This window comes from Lutra lutra, chromosome 8, assembly GCF_902655055.1.
Source record: "Lutra lutra chromosome 8, mLutLut1.2, whole genome shotgun sequence".
Classification (NCBI taxonomy): domain Eukaryota; kingdom Metazoa; phylum Chordata; class Mammalia; order Carnivora; family Mustelidae; genus Lutra; species Lutra lutra.
The window spans coordinates 101,654,202-101,672,479 of record NC_062285.1 but is presented as its reverse complement, the minus strand read 5'-3'; the positions used below and the strand labels follow the sequence as shown (position 1 = coordinate 101,672,479).

The following is an 18,278-nucleotide window of genomic DNA, read 5'->3' as shown; positions in this document are numbered from 1 at the left end:
ACTGAGACAAAGTTACGCAAAGCCTTATTCTATGCCAAGCATTAGAAGTTAGACTGACTGGCCAGGGAAACGAGGCTGAGACAAAGTGAAAGTTATGTAAAGCTTTATTTTATGCCAAGCATTAGAAGTCAGATTGACCGGCCAGGGCCGTCTCCGAAGAGAGCGACACCCCTTGGTCTTACAGGCTAGTTTTTATAGGGCACAATCGCAGACATCTACATATGTGGCTTTGGCTGATTGGATGTCTCCTACCTGTGTGTTTTAGGAAAGGTTACCTGGAACCGATACTAGTAACTGCTGAGGCGTTTATTAAACAACAAAATGGCCTTGTTTTAGGTATGTGTTTTAGTAATAGTTACCTAGAACCGATATAAACAAAATGGCCTTGTTTTAGGTTTTAGGTGTGTTTTAGCAACAGTTACTGGAACTGATATCAATAACTGTTGAGGCATTTATTAAACAACAAAATGTCTACCTAGGCAACATGGAGTCACTATGGCTAAGTAGGCCCAGGCAGGCCCTAGGGGGTTAACATGTTTTAACGTGGAATCGACCCCAACAATAGCCCTTTTGTGGGTTTTGAGGAGAACAGCTGTCATCAATGAGACAGCAAATTGCAACTTCCCTAGTAGTTGTGAGAATGTAGGTCACACTTTGGTTTAAAACAAAAAGAACACGATGAGGCACCTGGGTGGCTCAGTGGGTTAAAGACTCTGCCTTCGGCTCAGGTCATGATCCTGGGGTCCTGGGATCAAGCCCCGCATCAGGATCTCTGCTCAGCAGGGAGCCTGCTTCCCCCACCCCCGCCCCCCGGCTGGCCTCTCTGCCTACTTGTAATCTCTGTCTGTCAAATAAATAAATAAAAATCTAAAACAAAAACAAAAACAAAAACAAAAAACAAAAATAACATGAAACTTAGATCTAAATATATATATTATTTGTTATTTTTAAGAAAGACATTATCTGCTCATGTTGAGCTGGAAGTTATGCAGGTATGAAATCATGGGTTTGTATGAGCAGGGAGGTCCAAGCAAGCAGTCCATTTAACACAGTCTTCTGCATTTCAAATTTCACTCTTTTCAGTTTTTTTTTTTTGTAAAGAGAGAGAGTGGGAGCTCAAGTACAAGTGTGGGGTGGAAGGGTGGACACAGGGAGAGTGAGAATCCCAAGCAGGCTCCACACTCAGCACAGAACCCCATGCAGGGCTCGATCTCACAGCCCTGAGATCAGGACCTGAAACCAAAATCAGGAGTCGGACATTTGACTGATTCACAGGGGAGCCCCCTGAGGTTGTGTTTTGAAGGGAGAGATAGCTGCACAACAACTCATCCACAGTGACTTAACTACAATGGGGTATGATTTTTCTAAAATAGCAAGAAGTCCAAAGGTGGAGAGTGCAGGGCTACTGCAGTAGCAAAATGATGCCTTTATTTCCAGCACTTTCTGTTTTTCTATCCCACCATCCTTAGCATGTGGCTTTTGTACTCATGCTTATTTCATGGTCACAGGGCTATGGCTCCATCCATGGCTTCATGTCCACACTCCAAGTACAAAGAAGAAAGAGGAGGAGGGGGCGGATGGTTTCTATTTCAGACTGGGGACACAATGGAGATAGCTAGTTGCTGCTTTGTGTAGGGGGCACGAAAATAAGTTGCCTCTGGAGAAGTTGTTCAGAAAGCTGCATCATTCATGTCTCCCCCCTTATTGCCAACTCCCTTTCTTTGATACAATTCAGTTAGTGATCTACCTTTATCACCTGCAATGTGAGTTGAAACACATTCTTTTAACCTGGAATATTCCTCCTTAATGCTCCACCACAACTCCCCTGCCATGTTTTGCCTAGTAATTTTGTTGCTGAAACCCACCTTCCCTTCCCTTCCATTGCTCAATACTCAAGAGACCAGTATTGATTGAAAAGGACTAGGCTTTATTCAGGAGGCCAGCCACCTGCGGAGGAGGAAGACTATGGTCCCAAAGCCAACTCCAGGCTTTCTGCCTCCCCAAGAGGGTTTTAAAGGGATAAGGTGTGGTTTATCAGTGAGGGGGGTGCAGTGGCCTGTGACATTTCCTTATTCATGGAGATTTCGTGGTGCCCATTTCAGCTTTCCATGAGAGAGGCTTTCTGTGTTGTGCAATTCCTGTCCTGTGATGTGCAAGGGCTTTCAGTGCTTCTTCCGGAAAGAAAAATAAGATTTGTAGCTATGAAAGGAAGGTTAGTAATTCAATCATGTAAAATGAATACCTGCTAAAGGTCACGATGCCAGTTATGAAGATCAAGGAGGCTACAATTACTTAAAGTGCCTGTTTTAATTTTCATTTATTCCTCTGCTTAGTGGTTGAGATGGATTATTGAGGGCACCACTTCATATTACATTTCTTGCTCCTTTGTGTCTGTCTTATACTGTCTGTCTATAAAATGCTATTATTCCTTGATCTTTTGGTATCTAAGTTTGGGTTTGTACATATGGATAGTCTTGTCTTTTAGCCTTTTTTGCATTTGTCAAGGCCTCAGTCATGAAATCAAATGTCCCAAAATTGTCAGTAGCAGAGAAAACCTAGTTGTAACTTCTTACTCCCACAGATGCTGAGCCATGTAACTTTAGGATAGGTTAATGGACTAAAATGTAAGCATGTCTTTAGTAAATTATAAGCTGGACATGAAACAAGGGCAATTTCAGGGACCTAACCCTGTCACAGCTTGCACAAATAAACATATCTTGTTTTCTCAGTCACTAGCACTACTCTCCTCTGAATGTGACTGATGGGTGTCAACATGACTCGTCCATACATTTTTCTGACTGATCCATATTTTAAGATGAAAAGCTCATGGCTTTTCTTTAAGTCCAGCATCTAAATGATGGTATTTTTAAGTCTGGTTCCCTGTGTCCTACTTGCCAAGACAAATGGTTAGACCACTGGTCATTGACTGAATCCTTATCTATCTATCCATCCCATCTGCTTATCCCAGTAAGGGTTTGTGTTAGATATACTGTATATAACTGTCCATATCGCTGATTATGCACCCCCTTCCCCCCCACAAGTTTTTCTTTATTTCATAGAGAGAAGTAAGAGGAGAGAGCACAAGCAGGGGAAGTGGCAGGCAGAGGGAGAAGGAGAAGCAGGTTCCCCTCGGAGCAAGGAGCCCAATGCAGGCTTTATCCCAGGACCCCAGGATCAAGACCTGAGCCGAAGGCAGATGCTTAACCAACTGAGCCACCTGGGCACCCCACTTTTCTTTTACTAGAAATTTTCTGTTAGCTGGCATTCTTTCAGAAAAATAATCTTCTCCATCAATCAAGCATTGCCGTCTGCAAATCAAGCGCTATCTTGTTTTTTCTTTCTGCACATAGAGACTCATATAGTGGGGAACACGCCTTCAATGTCAGAAGTAAATCATCTTCTAACCCCAGGGAGATGGCTTCTCCTTATTTACAAACAGGTACCTGAATATATCATTCCCATTTAATTGGGTTATTTTGATTAGCTGCATGTTTTTTATTTAAATGCTTCTCTGACAATGCCCAGGTTCTTACTGGCATCTTTGATCTTAAAACTAATGGGGTCCTTTATTAGTAAAGTCTCAACCAGGGCATTCAGCCCAGTAGAATGTCTATGATTGCCTTTCAAAGGGAAAATGGCAAGTAACTGGATCAAGTATCCTTAATTCAAAAAGTGCAACGTTTTTTCCTGCAGCCCTCCTTCAGTCTTCTGCCGGAAGTAGTTTTCTGTTATGTCCCTCAGGGTCCGAGTCATTAAATTCACCCATCTTTCAGCTTTGATTACTCCAAGGCTCCCACATAAAGAACCCATCCTTACTTGCTCAGTGACAGCAGCAGGTTTTCTGACTCACTCACACCATTCTCACCATAGATGCGCTCTGCTATTCCTCCTAGCAGAATGGGCTAGCCTACCATCTTTCACTCTTAGCGCTGTATCCTTCTCTCCCCTCGGTATTGACATATGTTTCATGTCCTACAATCTGAGTTACATTGGCATTGAGCCAGGTACCTAGAAACCCAGGAAAAGTTCTGTCACTGATCCTCTCAGGTCATTATAATGTGACCTCATCACACAGCTTCAGACCTTTCTAGCCTGCCTGTCCATTGAAATTTTCATATCATAGTCCAGGAATTATTTTCCTTATGGAGGAGAGTCTTTAATCAGAATTGCCTCCCACTTTTCTTTTTTTTCTTTCTTTCTTTCTTTTTCTTTCTTTTTTTTTTTTTTTACAATTAATTCCCTTTTATCTCCTCCTCGGAATCTTAAAAGCTGCGAGATATGCTGCATATCTGCTTTGACCCCTGTGAGATGTTAGCTACTATAAGGAAATCTTCTTTACCCACTTGGGCAATGCAGAGGCTTATCCCTCAGATATCTCATCAAGATAGAGCCTGTCACAAGGCATGCAGTTAGCTGATGGCCTCAAGCCACAGCACTTCGGAATTTGCTACAGCATCTTAGCCAAACTCTACTTATCCTGGGTGAGTATAGTCAGTGACTGAGAATGACAGTTGCACTAATCCATAGCTGCTATCAACCTAGATAAAGAGGTAAACTGAGGCAGACTCAAAATTGCCAGAAAGACTGGTTTATTTGGGAATTAGCAAAGGATTCTCAATTCAGAACATGCAAACTGTGGCAAGCCACAGGGGAGTCTGTTGAGGGTCTGTATTTATGGGCAGAGAATGTAAAGAGTTTAGAAAGTTCACTTAGAGTCTGTTAAAATAAAAAACAGAGACCAGTTTTGAAAATTCCCTGAGCAGATAAAACCTATCCAGTCATACGAACAAAGCTCAATTCAGCTTATTTTGGAAGACCAACCAAATGGGGACATTTTTCCTCCGGGAACTGTAAGCAAAATTTCCCAAGGTCGATATGAGGCAAACCCTGACCAACTCCGTACATTTAAAAAATTTTCAGTGACTTCAGTTTTCTATAAATCAGCCATTTATGGGAAATCAGTCTCTCAGTCCTTAAGTTTTGTGATCCTGAAGGGACATGAATGAGATTTTCCATTTTGTGTCTTCTAGTTTGATTTGATTTATTTGTTTTCCCCCTCTGGTTTGATTTTAGGTTGAAATTCTGACAACGCTGCCCAACACATACTTCTCCCAGCACGAAAGTTCTCTATAGGGGATTTTTGCACCACAGCTTCCCGCCTTGTGTGGGATGATATTTTTCGGAGTTGCACTGTGTGGTCTGAGCCTTTTTCTGACTGAATTTTATAGGTGTCAGATCTGCATTATAGTCTGAAGGCTTTCCCTATCTACTAATGTTCTCTCCCGACCCTTTGTGTGCATTTCTGTATTCCAATAAAACTTCATTTATGGACACTGGAATTTGAATTTTATGTAATTTTCATGTCCCATAATTTTTTAATTTTCTTAAAAACCTTATTTTAGAACAATTTTAGATTTACAGAAAAATTACGAATATGGTACAGAGTTCCCACATACCTCCCACCCACTTCCCCCTATTATTAACAACTTACAGCACTTTTGTCACAATTAAAGAACTAATATTGATGCAAGTTTGTTAGTTAAAGCACATACTTATTAAGATTTTCTTAGTTTCCACCTAATGCCCTTCTTATGTCTCAGGATCCTGGTCAGGATACATCTTACGTTTAGTAGTCTTATATCTAGGTTTAGACTCCTTTTGGTACTGATAGTTTCTCAGGTTTTTCCTTATTTTGATGAATTAAGGGACGTTTGTTGTTGTTGTTGTTTGTTTTTTGAAATAAGGAAGGTTTTGAAAGTTTTTAGAAGTACTGGTGTTTTATAGATTGTCCCCTAATTGGGATGTCTAATTTTTTTCTCATGATTTGACTGGGATTCCATTATTTTTGAGAAGACGACCACAGAGGTAAAATGCCATTTTCATCATATCATATCAAGGATACATGCTGTTAGCATGACTTACCACTGTTGATCTTGATCTTGATCACCTGGCTGCCATAGTGTTTATCAGGTTTCTCCACTATAAAGTTACTCTTTTTTTCCCCTCTTTCTCATCCTATATTCTTTGATACCTCAAGTTTTACAGGCATTGACTAATAAACCTCATACTTCTAATTCTGTCTTGACATTGACTTCAGGAGGACATGAACAGGCACGGTTGGTTTCACTAGTGATCCAATGAAGCAAGTGGCAAGAAATCATGATCTCTTGCTTAGTTACTGGAACTGAGCCAGTTTTTACACAGGAAACCACTGAAGAGGTGACTAAGTTCCTATACTAGGGCACTAGTATGCACTTTAAAGATTTTCTGAGCATTTTCCAAAAGGAACCCATGGACATTTACTTGAATGAATATATATTTGAAGGGAGGAATATCCACACATTTGGGAACTATTGGACACATGATCTGAGTTGACATTGAACCAAAGCATCATTATGGGATCAAATCCAAGTGGGACCACAGGGCATGAGTATGCTACATGAGCAGATAACCTAGACCTCCATCTCACCCACTAATGTTTTACCAGAACTCAGTTCACACTTGTGACTATATGGGGGGGGGGTCCTGAACCTCTAGGTAAAGGTAATTTTTGAAAGCCAAATGTTAATTTATCAATCAGTTGGTCCAAAATGTGGTGCAAGCAGAAAATGGACAATAACTGCATTATAGCCTGGAAAGGCAGTGGTAAGAGAAAATCTTCAGGGTGGAGCTTTGAATGGTACCTGACTATCCACTTTGTATGGAAGTACAAGTGGCTTGACATGAGAATCAATATGATCACATGGACCGTAGCATATATCTAGTCTTAGGTTGGGAGTTTGGAAGGAAAAGGATTGAAAGGTAAGAAATAAGAAGATCTGGGGCAGAGACATATGAATGGAAATAAAGAAGTGGGAATGGTAGGCAGACTTTTTTTTTAAAACAGATTATTGCCCACCATATGCATCAGATGACAAAGTAGACAAAATAATTCATCAATTTACATTTGCTAGACTTTGTCTTTTTCCCACCTAGAATTAGTATGATGGACAGACAAATGGAATGCATGGATGCCACATACAGATCCAGCTGCATAGACTTTCATTTATCAGTGTTGTTCCAGGTACCTCTGTATATAGAATCTACCAACAATGGAGATGAATTCTGGGTCTCTAACATGGCACTATTGTTTGAGGAGACCAACTAGCACTTGGTGGCAAGTTGACTACATTGGGCTCCTTTCATTCTAGAAAAGCCAGTGGTTCATTCTCACTGAAATAGACACCTATTCTGATATCTTTTCTAGGTATAGGTGTGACTTTCCTGCCCCAAGAGTCTTAGCCAACACCACCATGTATGGATTTCCTGAGGGCCTGATCCTCAGGTATAGAACACTACACAAGCTAGCATTCCATAAGATGTCTTACTGCAATGTTGAAGTCTATCAGATCTGTTTAATAACAGGAATATCAATAGTATTTCTCAGATTTTAAATATTTTTAGAGATCTTGTCTAATACTGCCCATAATCAAGTTCCCTCACTCAGGCGGTACTTTGAAATTGAGTGGGCATGTGTTTTTGGCAATTCCTTTTGCTATGGAATGGTAAGAAAATGTCCAATGTCCTCCACTCTGCCCCAGCCCATCACTTTTGGCCAACCTGGTTTCCCATCAACATTATGTTGAATGTTGTGGATGGGGTTCATGGCTATGCTAAATAATTGCAAATCCTTCTACTCCCTCTATAGTCACCAAATCCTTATGACTCTATCTAGTTCCTTCCTTATTGCTGTGCTGTTCCTTGTGAACATTCTGTATTCATTTTGTTCTTCCGCAGCCTCCCTTTGTGTACTGTCTATTACCATCCAGTTCTACAGTTCATTGCTGTGGGGAGTTAAGGAACCTATAGAAAGCCCAACAATCTTACCTTTATCTAGTTTTAAGAAATAATGTACTTGATCCTTGACCATTTAAATCAAGGACTCAGGATAGCATTGGATCACCTAATATTTTGTTAGTATTTATTGACTAAGTGTACTGACTCTTTGACACTTTCTCAAGCCCTTAGTCAAACCAAGGGCAAGTATATACTACACATAATGTTGCTGGAAATTACTTTACTAGGGCCAGGAACATTTTAAGAGTCGTAGAGTTTTATAATGCAGAATAGAATATACGGTACTTTAAGTACTCTTTCTCCACTCAAGACCATTTGGGTCAGAACATCCTGGTCAAAATATATTCCTGAAACTCAGTACCATGGAAACTGAGTAAGGGTAATTTTCCCTGACACCTCTGAGATTCATACTAATGATCCCTTATGTAGGGAGTCAACCTATAACTTGTGTAATAAAGTAAGCATTCTAAGTACATACGGTGTATGGTTCTGGGAGAGAGAGATGGTATGATACCAAGAACCAAGACTTAGGAAATAAAACTTAAAAAGACACCCTATTCTTTGACCACTTGATGCTATAAAGGATCTCTACATATTCAGTTTTAGTGCCATTATTGCTAATGCTGTTTCAGAATAATGGACATTTTATTTATTTATTTATTTATTTTTAAGATTTTTATTTATTTATTTGACAGAGAGAGAGAGAGCACATAAGCCGGGGGAATGACAGGTAGAAGGAGAGGAAGAAGTAGGCTGCTTGCTGAGCAGGGAGCCTGATGTGGGGCTGCATCTCAGGACCCTGGGGTCATGACCTGAACCAAAGGCAGCTGAGCCGTCCAGGTGCCCAATAAATGACATTTTAATGAAAATATCTTTATACTATGAATGTCCTATCAATTGAGTCAGTTACAGAATCCTATTCAAAATAACCTAAGGAAAACTTACTGGATGGAAATAGGGTATACTCTGGAAAAAAAAAATACATGTGAAAGGTTGGGATGAAACTAAGCATCAGAGACAACAACCTTTCACTGCTTCTCTGTTGGTATTCATTCTTTCTTTCCATGCAGTCTGCTAAACAGCCTCAGAGCTTTACATATTACAACTTTTGCCATCAGGGAGAACCTCATTTGAAAGTCTGTCTGGATCTCCAAGCCAAAAACTATGATTGCAACCATCTGTGCTTAGTAGACCATCTCCAAAGTAAGAAGACAGAAGCTCAAAAGCAAAATGATGGTTCCCATGGTAACTTGTGGATATAAAAAGGTGAAGCAAGAAGGGTAGGAAAGAAAATGAGAGAACGATTTTTAGAAAAATGAGAAATTAGGGAAATACAATAACATCTACAATACATTCATTATTTACACCTATCTGGGGTGAAGATAAGCCAACAGTGGAATTTTTCAAACTTGGCACTGATGATATTTTGGACAGGATAATTCTTTGCTGTGGGGGCTGTCCTAGGCATTATAAGATTGTTACCAGCATTCCTGGCCTCTTCCCACTAGATACCAGTAGCACCTTCCTGGTCACAGCTTCAATAATGTTTCCAGATTTTTCCAAATGTCCCTGGAAGGGAGATGACAAAATTGCCCCCAGAGAAGAACCACTGGCTTATAGCAATTATATTCCATGAAATTACCTGGAGAATATGTTGAAGAGTAAAGTTAGATAGGTAGAAGTTAGATATACAAATATATAAGTTCGTCATAGTGGGAACTGAACATGGGATCATGAAGAATTTATACTTGTAAATGCCTCAGAATGTCCGGAAATAAATTTGTTTTGAGTCCTAGGTTGTAACACTTCACAAACCCAAGGTCAGTCTTCTCATTTTAAAAATGGAAGCAATATCAACTCTACAGTGCGGTTTTGGAAATTAAAAAATTATGTGAAACCACCTTGGAAGCTGTGAAATAGTATATAAATATCAGAACATACTAATAAATAAAATCATTGTAGAGAACCAGCCCTTTTCACTACCTAAGGCTTTTTCTTAGGAAGCTGGTTAGAAAAGAGGCTGACTACATAGAAATTACATAAATGTAGGGCTTTATTGTATAATTCTCATCTTGCCCCATTTAAGAATAGGCTTTTAATATAATAAAGTTAAAAAATATGGAGTTTATACAATTTTATGTGTGCTATGTTAGGTATTTTTATTCAGATCATTTACTAGTACTACAAATAGTAAGTAGTTAATTTATATTACCAATTCGTGAACTTTTACTGTACATATTAAATAACTACAAGCAAATAACTTTTTAAATTTTTATCTTATTTTACCACATAAATTTGGAAGCAGCCAAATTGCTCAATCACTAATAATTAAACTTTTGACATTTATTTGTCCTTGGTGGCAATAAATTATATAGCCTAATAAAGAATTACAACAAGGCTTTAATGAAATATCAAACATGAAGTAGAAATAAAAATTTGTCTCCTAACAGCATGTACAGTACCACTTAAACTATTTCCCAAACACACACAATACAAATATACATAATGATATTCAATGCCTTGATAGCACATGGTCAATATCATCACCAACATCATCAGCACTATCAATAACAACTATAATAGTAATTAATCGATTTTAAATAAAATAAAAAAATAACAACTATAAGCATAATGATAAAAATAACAAAACCAAAAGTAATTAAATGGTTATCTTGAGTCGGAATGATCCTAAGCACATTAACATGTATATTCTTAATACTTGAGAAACTTATTAACCCATTCAAGAAATATTTAAAACACAGAGATAGACATTTAGAAAATGGGAATTCCTTCCTTTATAAGGATAACACAGTAAAATCTTAAAAGTAATTAGACTGGTCAAATCTTTTTTAGTACTTCTGTCATCAGGTCTTTACCTACTCTTAGTGTCCGAGAACTTGCCTTACAATACTTACTATAAAATACATGTTTTTGTTAGTTTGTTTCTATGTTTTTCAAATTTAAATTTGTTGAGTAAATATAAGAAAAAGAAGAGAATAAAAGGTATTGCAGTAATGGTTTGTACATATTCTTTTTTATTAAAGCTCAGTGTTTTATTTTTTGCTTTTATTTATTTATTTATTTTTTGTATTACACTTTTGTCTTATGGTGGTGGTAAATCTTCATCCTCCACTGCCGCCTTCTCCTTCTTTTCCTGTTCTTCACCCTCTCCCTCCCCTTCCTCCTCTTGACCCCCTTCCTCTTCCTCCTCCTTTTCTTTATATTCTTCCTCTTCCTCCACTTCCTCCTCCACCTTTCCCCTGTCTTCTTCCTCCATTTCCTCTTCCTTTTCCTGTAACTGTTCTGGCTCTACCTCAGTTAGATCAGAGGCAAGCATCATTTCTTCTTCCAATAATATATTTGGAAACCGAGACTGTATTATCAAAACAACTATGATACATATTGAAAAACACAACATTCTCAGAAAGAAAATAAATAAGCACAGTGGATCACACACAATTGGCCGAGGAACTTCCCATCTGGGATACCAAAATCGGTAATCTGTAAATAAAGAAGCAAAATTGAAAGCTGGATTTCGTATAAAGTAGTTAAATTGTCCAAGAAATAAAGGACGACAATACATACATACGGATTGGTCACGATCTGCATTACCTAAAAAGAAAAAGAAAGTCCATAAAGAATTATATAAAATTCCTTCTTTCTCTAGAAATAAAATAATTTTTCTAAAAATAATGACATTATTCTCCTAGTCCTCAGGTATCATGCTGCCATCTTTGATGTGCCTCCTCCAAAGTAGCCCATCACAAAATATAATACATTCTCTTCCAGTAAAAGTCAGCTGAGTCTGCTAGGGGGAACATAGAAGTATGGGAATGAAGACATGTGGATTCTATCACTAATTCTGTCTCTAAATCATTGTCACTTTGTATGAATCATTTCACTTCGACAGAATCTGTAAAGATTTTTCCAGCTTCAACATTCTAGGATTTTATAATATCTCTTACATGCATCTCTCTTTTTTCCCCAGATCATTCCAAATTAATCTTCTGAATATACTCACTTTCCTCATCTAATTCTTATTTTCAGGAGCTTTTGGTTGTTCTTCATTTCATTGCAAAGTAAACTATACAGCCTGGTATAGAGTTTATTGTTTCTGCTATCTAGCCCAAAGCTATCATAACACTTCTCAGGAATAAATTTCCTTCCCTCTGCTGACTGGGGCAGAGAAGATCAAAAAATCATTCCTGGATTCCATTAGGAAGGAGAGTTAAGAGGATATATGAGTTCTCACACATAGAGGCCCAATGGGAACCAGAGGCTTTGTCTTGTAATTGACACTAACCTTATAAGAAAATTTAGAAATCACTCTTCAGAAAATCCTAGGGATGAACTGACCAATTGGATCTTTGATGTTATTTTAGCCTTTTGTGCTTGTCTTATTTTACTTCATATTTTATACAATGATTTTCTATTTGGCACTCCTTTAAAAATTTTTTTTTTACCACAAAGTCTATATTTTCTCTACTTCATTCTGTGTATGTGTAGCTGTTGATCACTTAGTTTGAGCTATGATGTAATTAGCATAATTCTTATTTGGATTTTCCTTCATTTGTCATCACTATTTTCCATTATTACATTCTTCTTTTACTTTTGCACTTGATTGAATATATTAAATACATTTAAATCTATTTACTTCTCTATTGTTTGATTTATCAGCTTTAAATAATATCTTTTGGCCCCTTGCTATGAAAGATGGGGAAATTAAGCACATTTTTCTATCTCTCTCTTCTTCTGCCAAGTTTTATTAATTATATCATTTTATATTGTCAAAATTTATTATATTTACATTTGTTCTGTAATTATAGCCTTAAGAATTTAGTCTTTGTCTATTGATTAAACTATGCTTATAGATAGTTTTTCCAGTGTAGCTTTTCATTTTCCATTCATCTCTTCTTTTTGGTGAAAGCCATCTTCTAGGGGTTTATTGAGAAAGTGCTTGTGAGAACTATGTACCACAAATTTCTTTGTGTTCCCACACGATTTGTTTATCTGCTTGTATTTGAATAATAGGTTTGGCTGAATTTATGTACAGCATTAAGAACAATATAGGAATTATTCCACTGTCTCTTGGCATTAACTCTTATTACAGAAAAGTTTGACACCAGCCAAAATATGCAGGATTGTCGATTGCCAATGCAGCATTCTATCACACTGGTGTCAAGTTGATCCTGTGTTGCAGACCTGAAATCGGGAACTTACTACCTTTCTGTGAATTACTTCCTCTGTATAGCTCCAAGTTAGAGTTTGCCAATGACAGGAACGCATGTGAAATTTGGAAGATTTAAGAGAAGAAGAAACCGTTATTATTCTCCATGGGTGGTTGTTCGCCAGATGCGAACAGATGTGAGATTCCCAGTGGCTGCTTGGTAGAATAGGAAACTACCTGCTTTGCTGTCAAATACTGAGACCGTTTGGTGGGAGCTTTTTCAAAGATTCTTGAGAATTGCAGCAATTTTCTTGTAAGCTTTTGAGAACCACCTATTTTGGTGCTTCAAGCTAAGAGGTTTTCTGTTTCTGCTTCTTTGACCTTCTAACTATAGTTTCTCTGCCTTTTCATAGCAACTTCTGTGATCTTTGCTCCCTTAGAGTTTACACCATTCATGTGAGTTCTATTTTCTATGTTCAACACTGTATTGTCAGAATATTTAACGTGGCTGTTTTCCTGACTCAACGCAGACTATTAAACTCCAATGAATTATTTTACATTTTGGTTTGGATGCTTAAAGGATTCTTTACTTTCCTCTAATTTGCATCACTTTTCCCTGGCACATATTATCCATTTTCTTTCTTTCTTTATTTTTTTAATCTTTAAAAGGTTGTTTTTATTTTATTTATTTATTTATTATTTATTTATTTTCAATGGAGGTATAATTGACATATAACATTATATTAGTTTTGGGTATACAACAAAATGATTTGGTATTTGTATTTATTGTGAAATGATCACCACAGTAAATCTAGTGAACATCTGTCATCATATATAGTAATAAAAGTTTCTTCTTGTGATAAGAATTTTTAAGTTCTACTCTCTTAGTAACTTTCAAATATGCAATACATTATTATTAACTATAGTTGCTATGCTGTACATTACATCCTCATGAGTTATTTACTTTATAATTAGAAGTTGAAGTTTCTACCTTTGACTGTCTTTACCCATTTTGCCCACTGCCCACCTCGACCCCTGGCAATAATCAATCTATCCTCTGTATCTATAAGCTTGGTTTTTGTGTGTTGGTTTTTGGTTTTACGTTAAGTAAGATCATATGGTATCTTTCTTTCTCTGACATTTCACTTAGCAAAATGCCCTCAGGGGCCATCCATTTTGTCACAAATGGCAAGATTTCATTTTTTTTAATATGGCTGAATACTATTCCATTTGTGTGTGTAATGATAGATACAGATATAACACATTTTCTTTACCCATTCACCCATTTAATGGATACTTAGGTTCTTTCCACATCTTGGCTATTGTAAATAAAGTTGCAATGAACACGTGGGTGCATATATGAGTTACTGTTTTCATTTTCAAATAAACACCCAGAAGTTAAATTACTGGATCATGTGGTTCATTTTTGACTTTTTAAGGAACCTCTTACTTTTTTCCAGCTTACATTCCATAGTAGGCATTCAATGTCTAGATTCAAGAATTTCTATTTCTGGTTTTTAAAAAATTATTTCTTTAAATACCTGTATATCTATCTATTGCTTTGTTTTCTACTCTATTATTTTTGTTCTGGTCTTCAGGGGCTCCAATTATTCACATAAGGAATCAGATTTATCAGCGCTTTCTTATAATTTTCTTTTTAATCTTTTAAATTTCTTGCATTTCTTAGACTTGACCTCCCTATCCCTTACTATATTTTCCAGTATTTTTGGTTCCTTGTGTTGTTTTCAATGTGGCTTTTCAGTTCTTCATAAGTATATTTGAGATATACTAAAAATATTTTTGTTTACCTGAATTTCAAATTTAATTGAGCACCCTGTATTTAATCTGGCAACCTACAGGCTGATCCTCCACTTGGACCACATCCCACATGGCTCTGATTTTGAAACCCAGATTCAATGTTCTCCCATATTGCCAAGTCAGTAAGAACACTTTAATGAAAGGGAACACTGGGGTATCCTCTTCCCTTCGTCCCTCTTCCACTGTTCCCGCCATTCTCTTTCAGTATTTCTCATTTTTTCCCCCACCCCTAGGATCCTATTCTTAGTATACTACTCTTCTTTCTCTGTGTGTTGTACCTGGATGAGTTATTCCTTTTTTATATTTTTAGACTTGTCTATATGCTCTTGATTCTGAAATAGAGCCTTGAAATATACCCTAAGCTTAAGAGTCTTACCTACTCAGATATCAAATAGGTATTTAAAGCTAATAATGATCAAAACCCATCATCTATTTTCCATAGCTTTCTCTCTTCATATAATTCATATCTCAATCCATTGCACCAACTCTGGTATTTATATTAGACTCTTTTTCTCATCACTATGTCAAATTATTCTCTAAGATTTGTTAATTTTGCCCCATAAATATTAATCAAATTTATCTCATCACCTTCATTTCTCTTACAAATACTCCAGTATGAACCTTATCTCTTCCCTGAACTATAACAAAAAATTTCAAATTGATTTGCTTTCCTTAGGTTTTGCATTAACAACTTTTTTTTAATTTAAAAGAATCCCTCCTTCTGTGTGGGGTTGGCTTAATTTGTTGTTGATTCTCCAGTTCTTTAAGGTGTAAAGAGAGCTGGTGTATTCTGGATTTTTCAATTTTTTTGAGGGAGGTTTGGATGGCTATGTATTTCCCCCTTAAGACTGCCTTTGCTGTATCCCATAGGTTTGGGACCGAAGTGTCTTCATTCTCGTTGGTTTCCATGAATTGTTTAAGTTCTTCTTTGATTTATTGGTTAATCCAAACATTCTTAAGCAAGGTGGTCTTTAGCTTTCAAGTGTTTGAATTCCTTCCAAACTTTTTCCTGTGGTTGAGTTCCAGTTTCAAAGCACTGTGGTCTGAGAATATTCAGGGAATAATCTCAATGTTTTGGTATTGGTTGAGCCCTGATTTGTGAGCCAGTATGTGTCTATTCTGGAGAAAGTTCCATGTGCACTCGAAAGGAATGAGTATTCTGTTGTTTTAGGGTGGAATGTTCTGTATATATCTATGAGGTCCATCTGGTCCAATGTGTCATTCAATGCTCTTGTTTCCTTATTGACTTTCTTCTTGGATGATCTATTACTGAGAGTGGCGTGTTAAGATCCCCTTCTATTAATGTATTCATATCAATATGACTCTTCATCTTGATTAACAGTTGTCTTATGTAGTTGGCTGCTCCCGTATTGGAGGCATAAATATTTACTATTGTTAGATCTTCTTGGTGGATATACCTTTTAAGAATGATGTAGTATCCTTCTTTATCTCTGATTACAGTCTTTAGTTTAAAATCTAATTTATCCAGGGCGCCTGGGTGGCTCAGTGGGTTAAGCCGCTGCCTTCGGCTTGGGTCATGATCTCAGGGTCCTGGGATCGAGGCCCGCATCGGGCTCTCTGCTCAGCAGGGAGCCTGCTTCCCTCTCTCTCTCTCTCTGCCTGCCTCTCCATCTACTTGTGATCTCTCTCTGTCAAATAAATAAATAAAATCTTAAAAAAAAATAAAATAAAATCTAATTTATCTGATATGGTAATTGCTACCCCAGCTTTCTTTCTTTCTTTTTTTTTTTAAAGGAATGTCTTTTTTTTCTTTTAAGATTTTATTTATTTATTTGACAGACAGAGATCACAAGTAGACAGAGAGACAGCCAGAGAGAGAGGAAAAAGCAGGCTCCCCACCGAGCAGAGAGCCAGATGCAGGGCTTGATCCCAGGACCCTGAGATTATGACCTGAGCTGAAGTCAAAGGCTTTAACCCACTGAGCCACCCAGGCGCCCCTCCCAGCTTTCTTTTGAGGCCCATTGGCATGAAAGATGCTTTTCCATCCCTTCACTTTCAGTCTGGATGTATCCTTAAGTTCAAAATGGGTCTCTCGTAGACAGCATGTGGACAGGTCCTGCCATTTTATCCAATCCGCAAGCCTGTGCCATTTTATGGGAGCGTTTAGGCTGTTCACATTGAAAGTGATTATGGAAAATACATTTTTATTGACATCATGTTGCCTATGAAGTCCTTGTTTCTATAGATTGTCTCTGTAAATTTCTGTTCTATGACACTCTTGGGTTCTTTCTTCTTTTATAGAACCCCCCTTAATATTTCTTGTAGTGCTGGCTTGGTGATCACATACTCTTTTAAAACTTGATGGTCTTGGAAGTTCTTTATCTCTCCATCCATTTTGAGTGTCAGCCTTGCTGGATAAAGTATTCTTGGCTGCTTGTTCTTCTCCTTTAGTGCCCTGAATATGTATCGCCAGCCCTTTCTGGCTTGCCAGGTTTCTGTGGACAGGTATGATGTTATTCTGATGGACCGTCCTCTGTATGTAAGGAATCTCTTTCCCCTAGCTGCTCTCAAGAGCTCCTGTCTAAAATTATTATTCATCAGTTTTACAGCAATGCTGTGGAGCATAAGGAATAACGTGGAGGACATTGGGAGATGGAGCGGAGAAGGGCATTGGGGGAAATTGGAGGGGAAGGCAAACCATGAGAGACTGTGGACCCTGAGAAACAAACTGAGGGTTTTGGAGGGGAGAGAGGGATTGGGTGAGGCTGGTGGTGGGTATTATGGAGGGCACGTATTGCAGGGAGCACTGGTTGTGGTGCATAAACAATGAATGCTGGAACACTAAGAAGAAAAGAAATAAATAAAATTGGGAAAAAAATCCCTCATTTAGAAAAAGGCTGCAATACAGTACAAATAACATATTTTGAACCATTTTAATGCAAGTGGCCATTCTGATATATCTGAGAGTACTTATTATTTCCTACAAACAAGGATATTTTTCTACGTGATGGTAATATAACCAACAAAATCAGGAATTAACATTGTTACATTACTATCTTCTAATCTTTGGACCTCATTCCATTATTTTTTGCCAGCTGTGCTAATAGTGTCTTTGTAACAAAAGATCATGTTCAGATTCATGCATTATATTTAGTTTTCACGTCTCTTTATTGTCTTCTGTCTGGGACGGTGGTTCAGTCTTTATTTGACATTAATGATCTTGGCATATTTTGAAGATAACATGTTAGTTATCTTGCAGACAAATCTTTAATTTTTTTTAAACAAACCTGAAATCTGGACTTATTTGAGCTTCCTTGTGATTGGACCTAGTTGTGCATCTTTGGCAGGAGTATCACAGAAGAGATGCTGTTATTCTCATTGCATCCTCTCAGGTGGTGCAGGGTTTTGGTCTTGATTTTTCCAATTACTGATGATGTTCACATGGATCACTTTATTAGGGTGGTGTCGGGTGGGCTGCTCCATTGTGAAATTACTC

The 18,278-nt window shown here is 37.6% G+C and overlaps 1 protein-coding gene across 1 annotated transcript in view; it reads right to left on the bottom strand.

The window, feature by feature from the left end:
• Positions 1–10,863: 10,863 nt before the first annotated feature.
• The window catches only part of GLIPR1L2 (GLIPR1 like 2), a 30,731-nt gene continuing 23,316 nt past the window's right edge, over positions 10,864–18,278 (bottom strand). Inside the window, exons 5-6 of the mRNA XM_047742362.1 lie at positions 11,422–11,448; positions 10,864–11,337 (exon numbers count right to left, since the gene is read on the bottom strand). Coding sequence (XP_047598318.1) covers positions 10,940–11,337; positions 11,422–11,448 — 425 coding nt within the window. The 3' untranslated portion in view covers positions 10,864–10,939. The remainder of the gene's footprint in view (positions 11,338–11,421; positions 11,449–18,278) is intronic.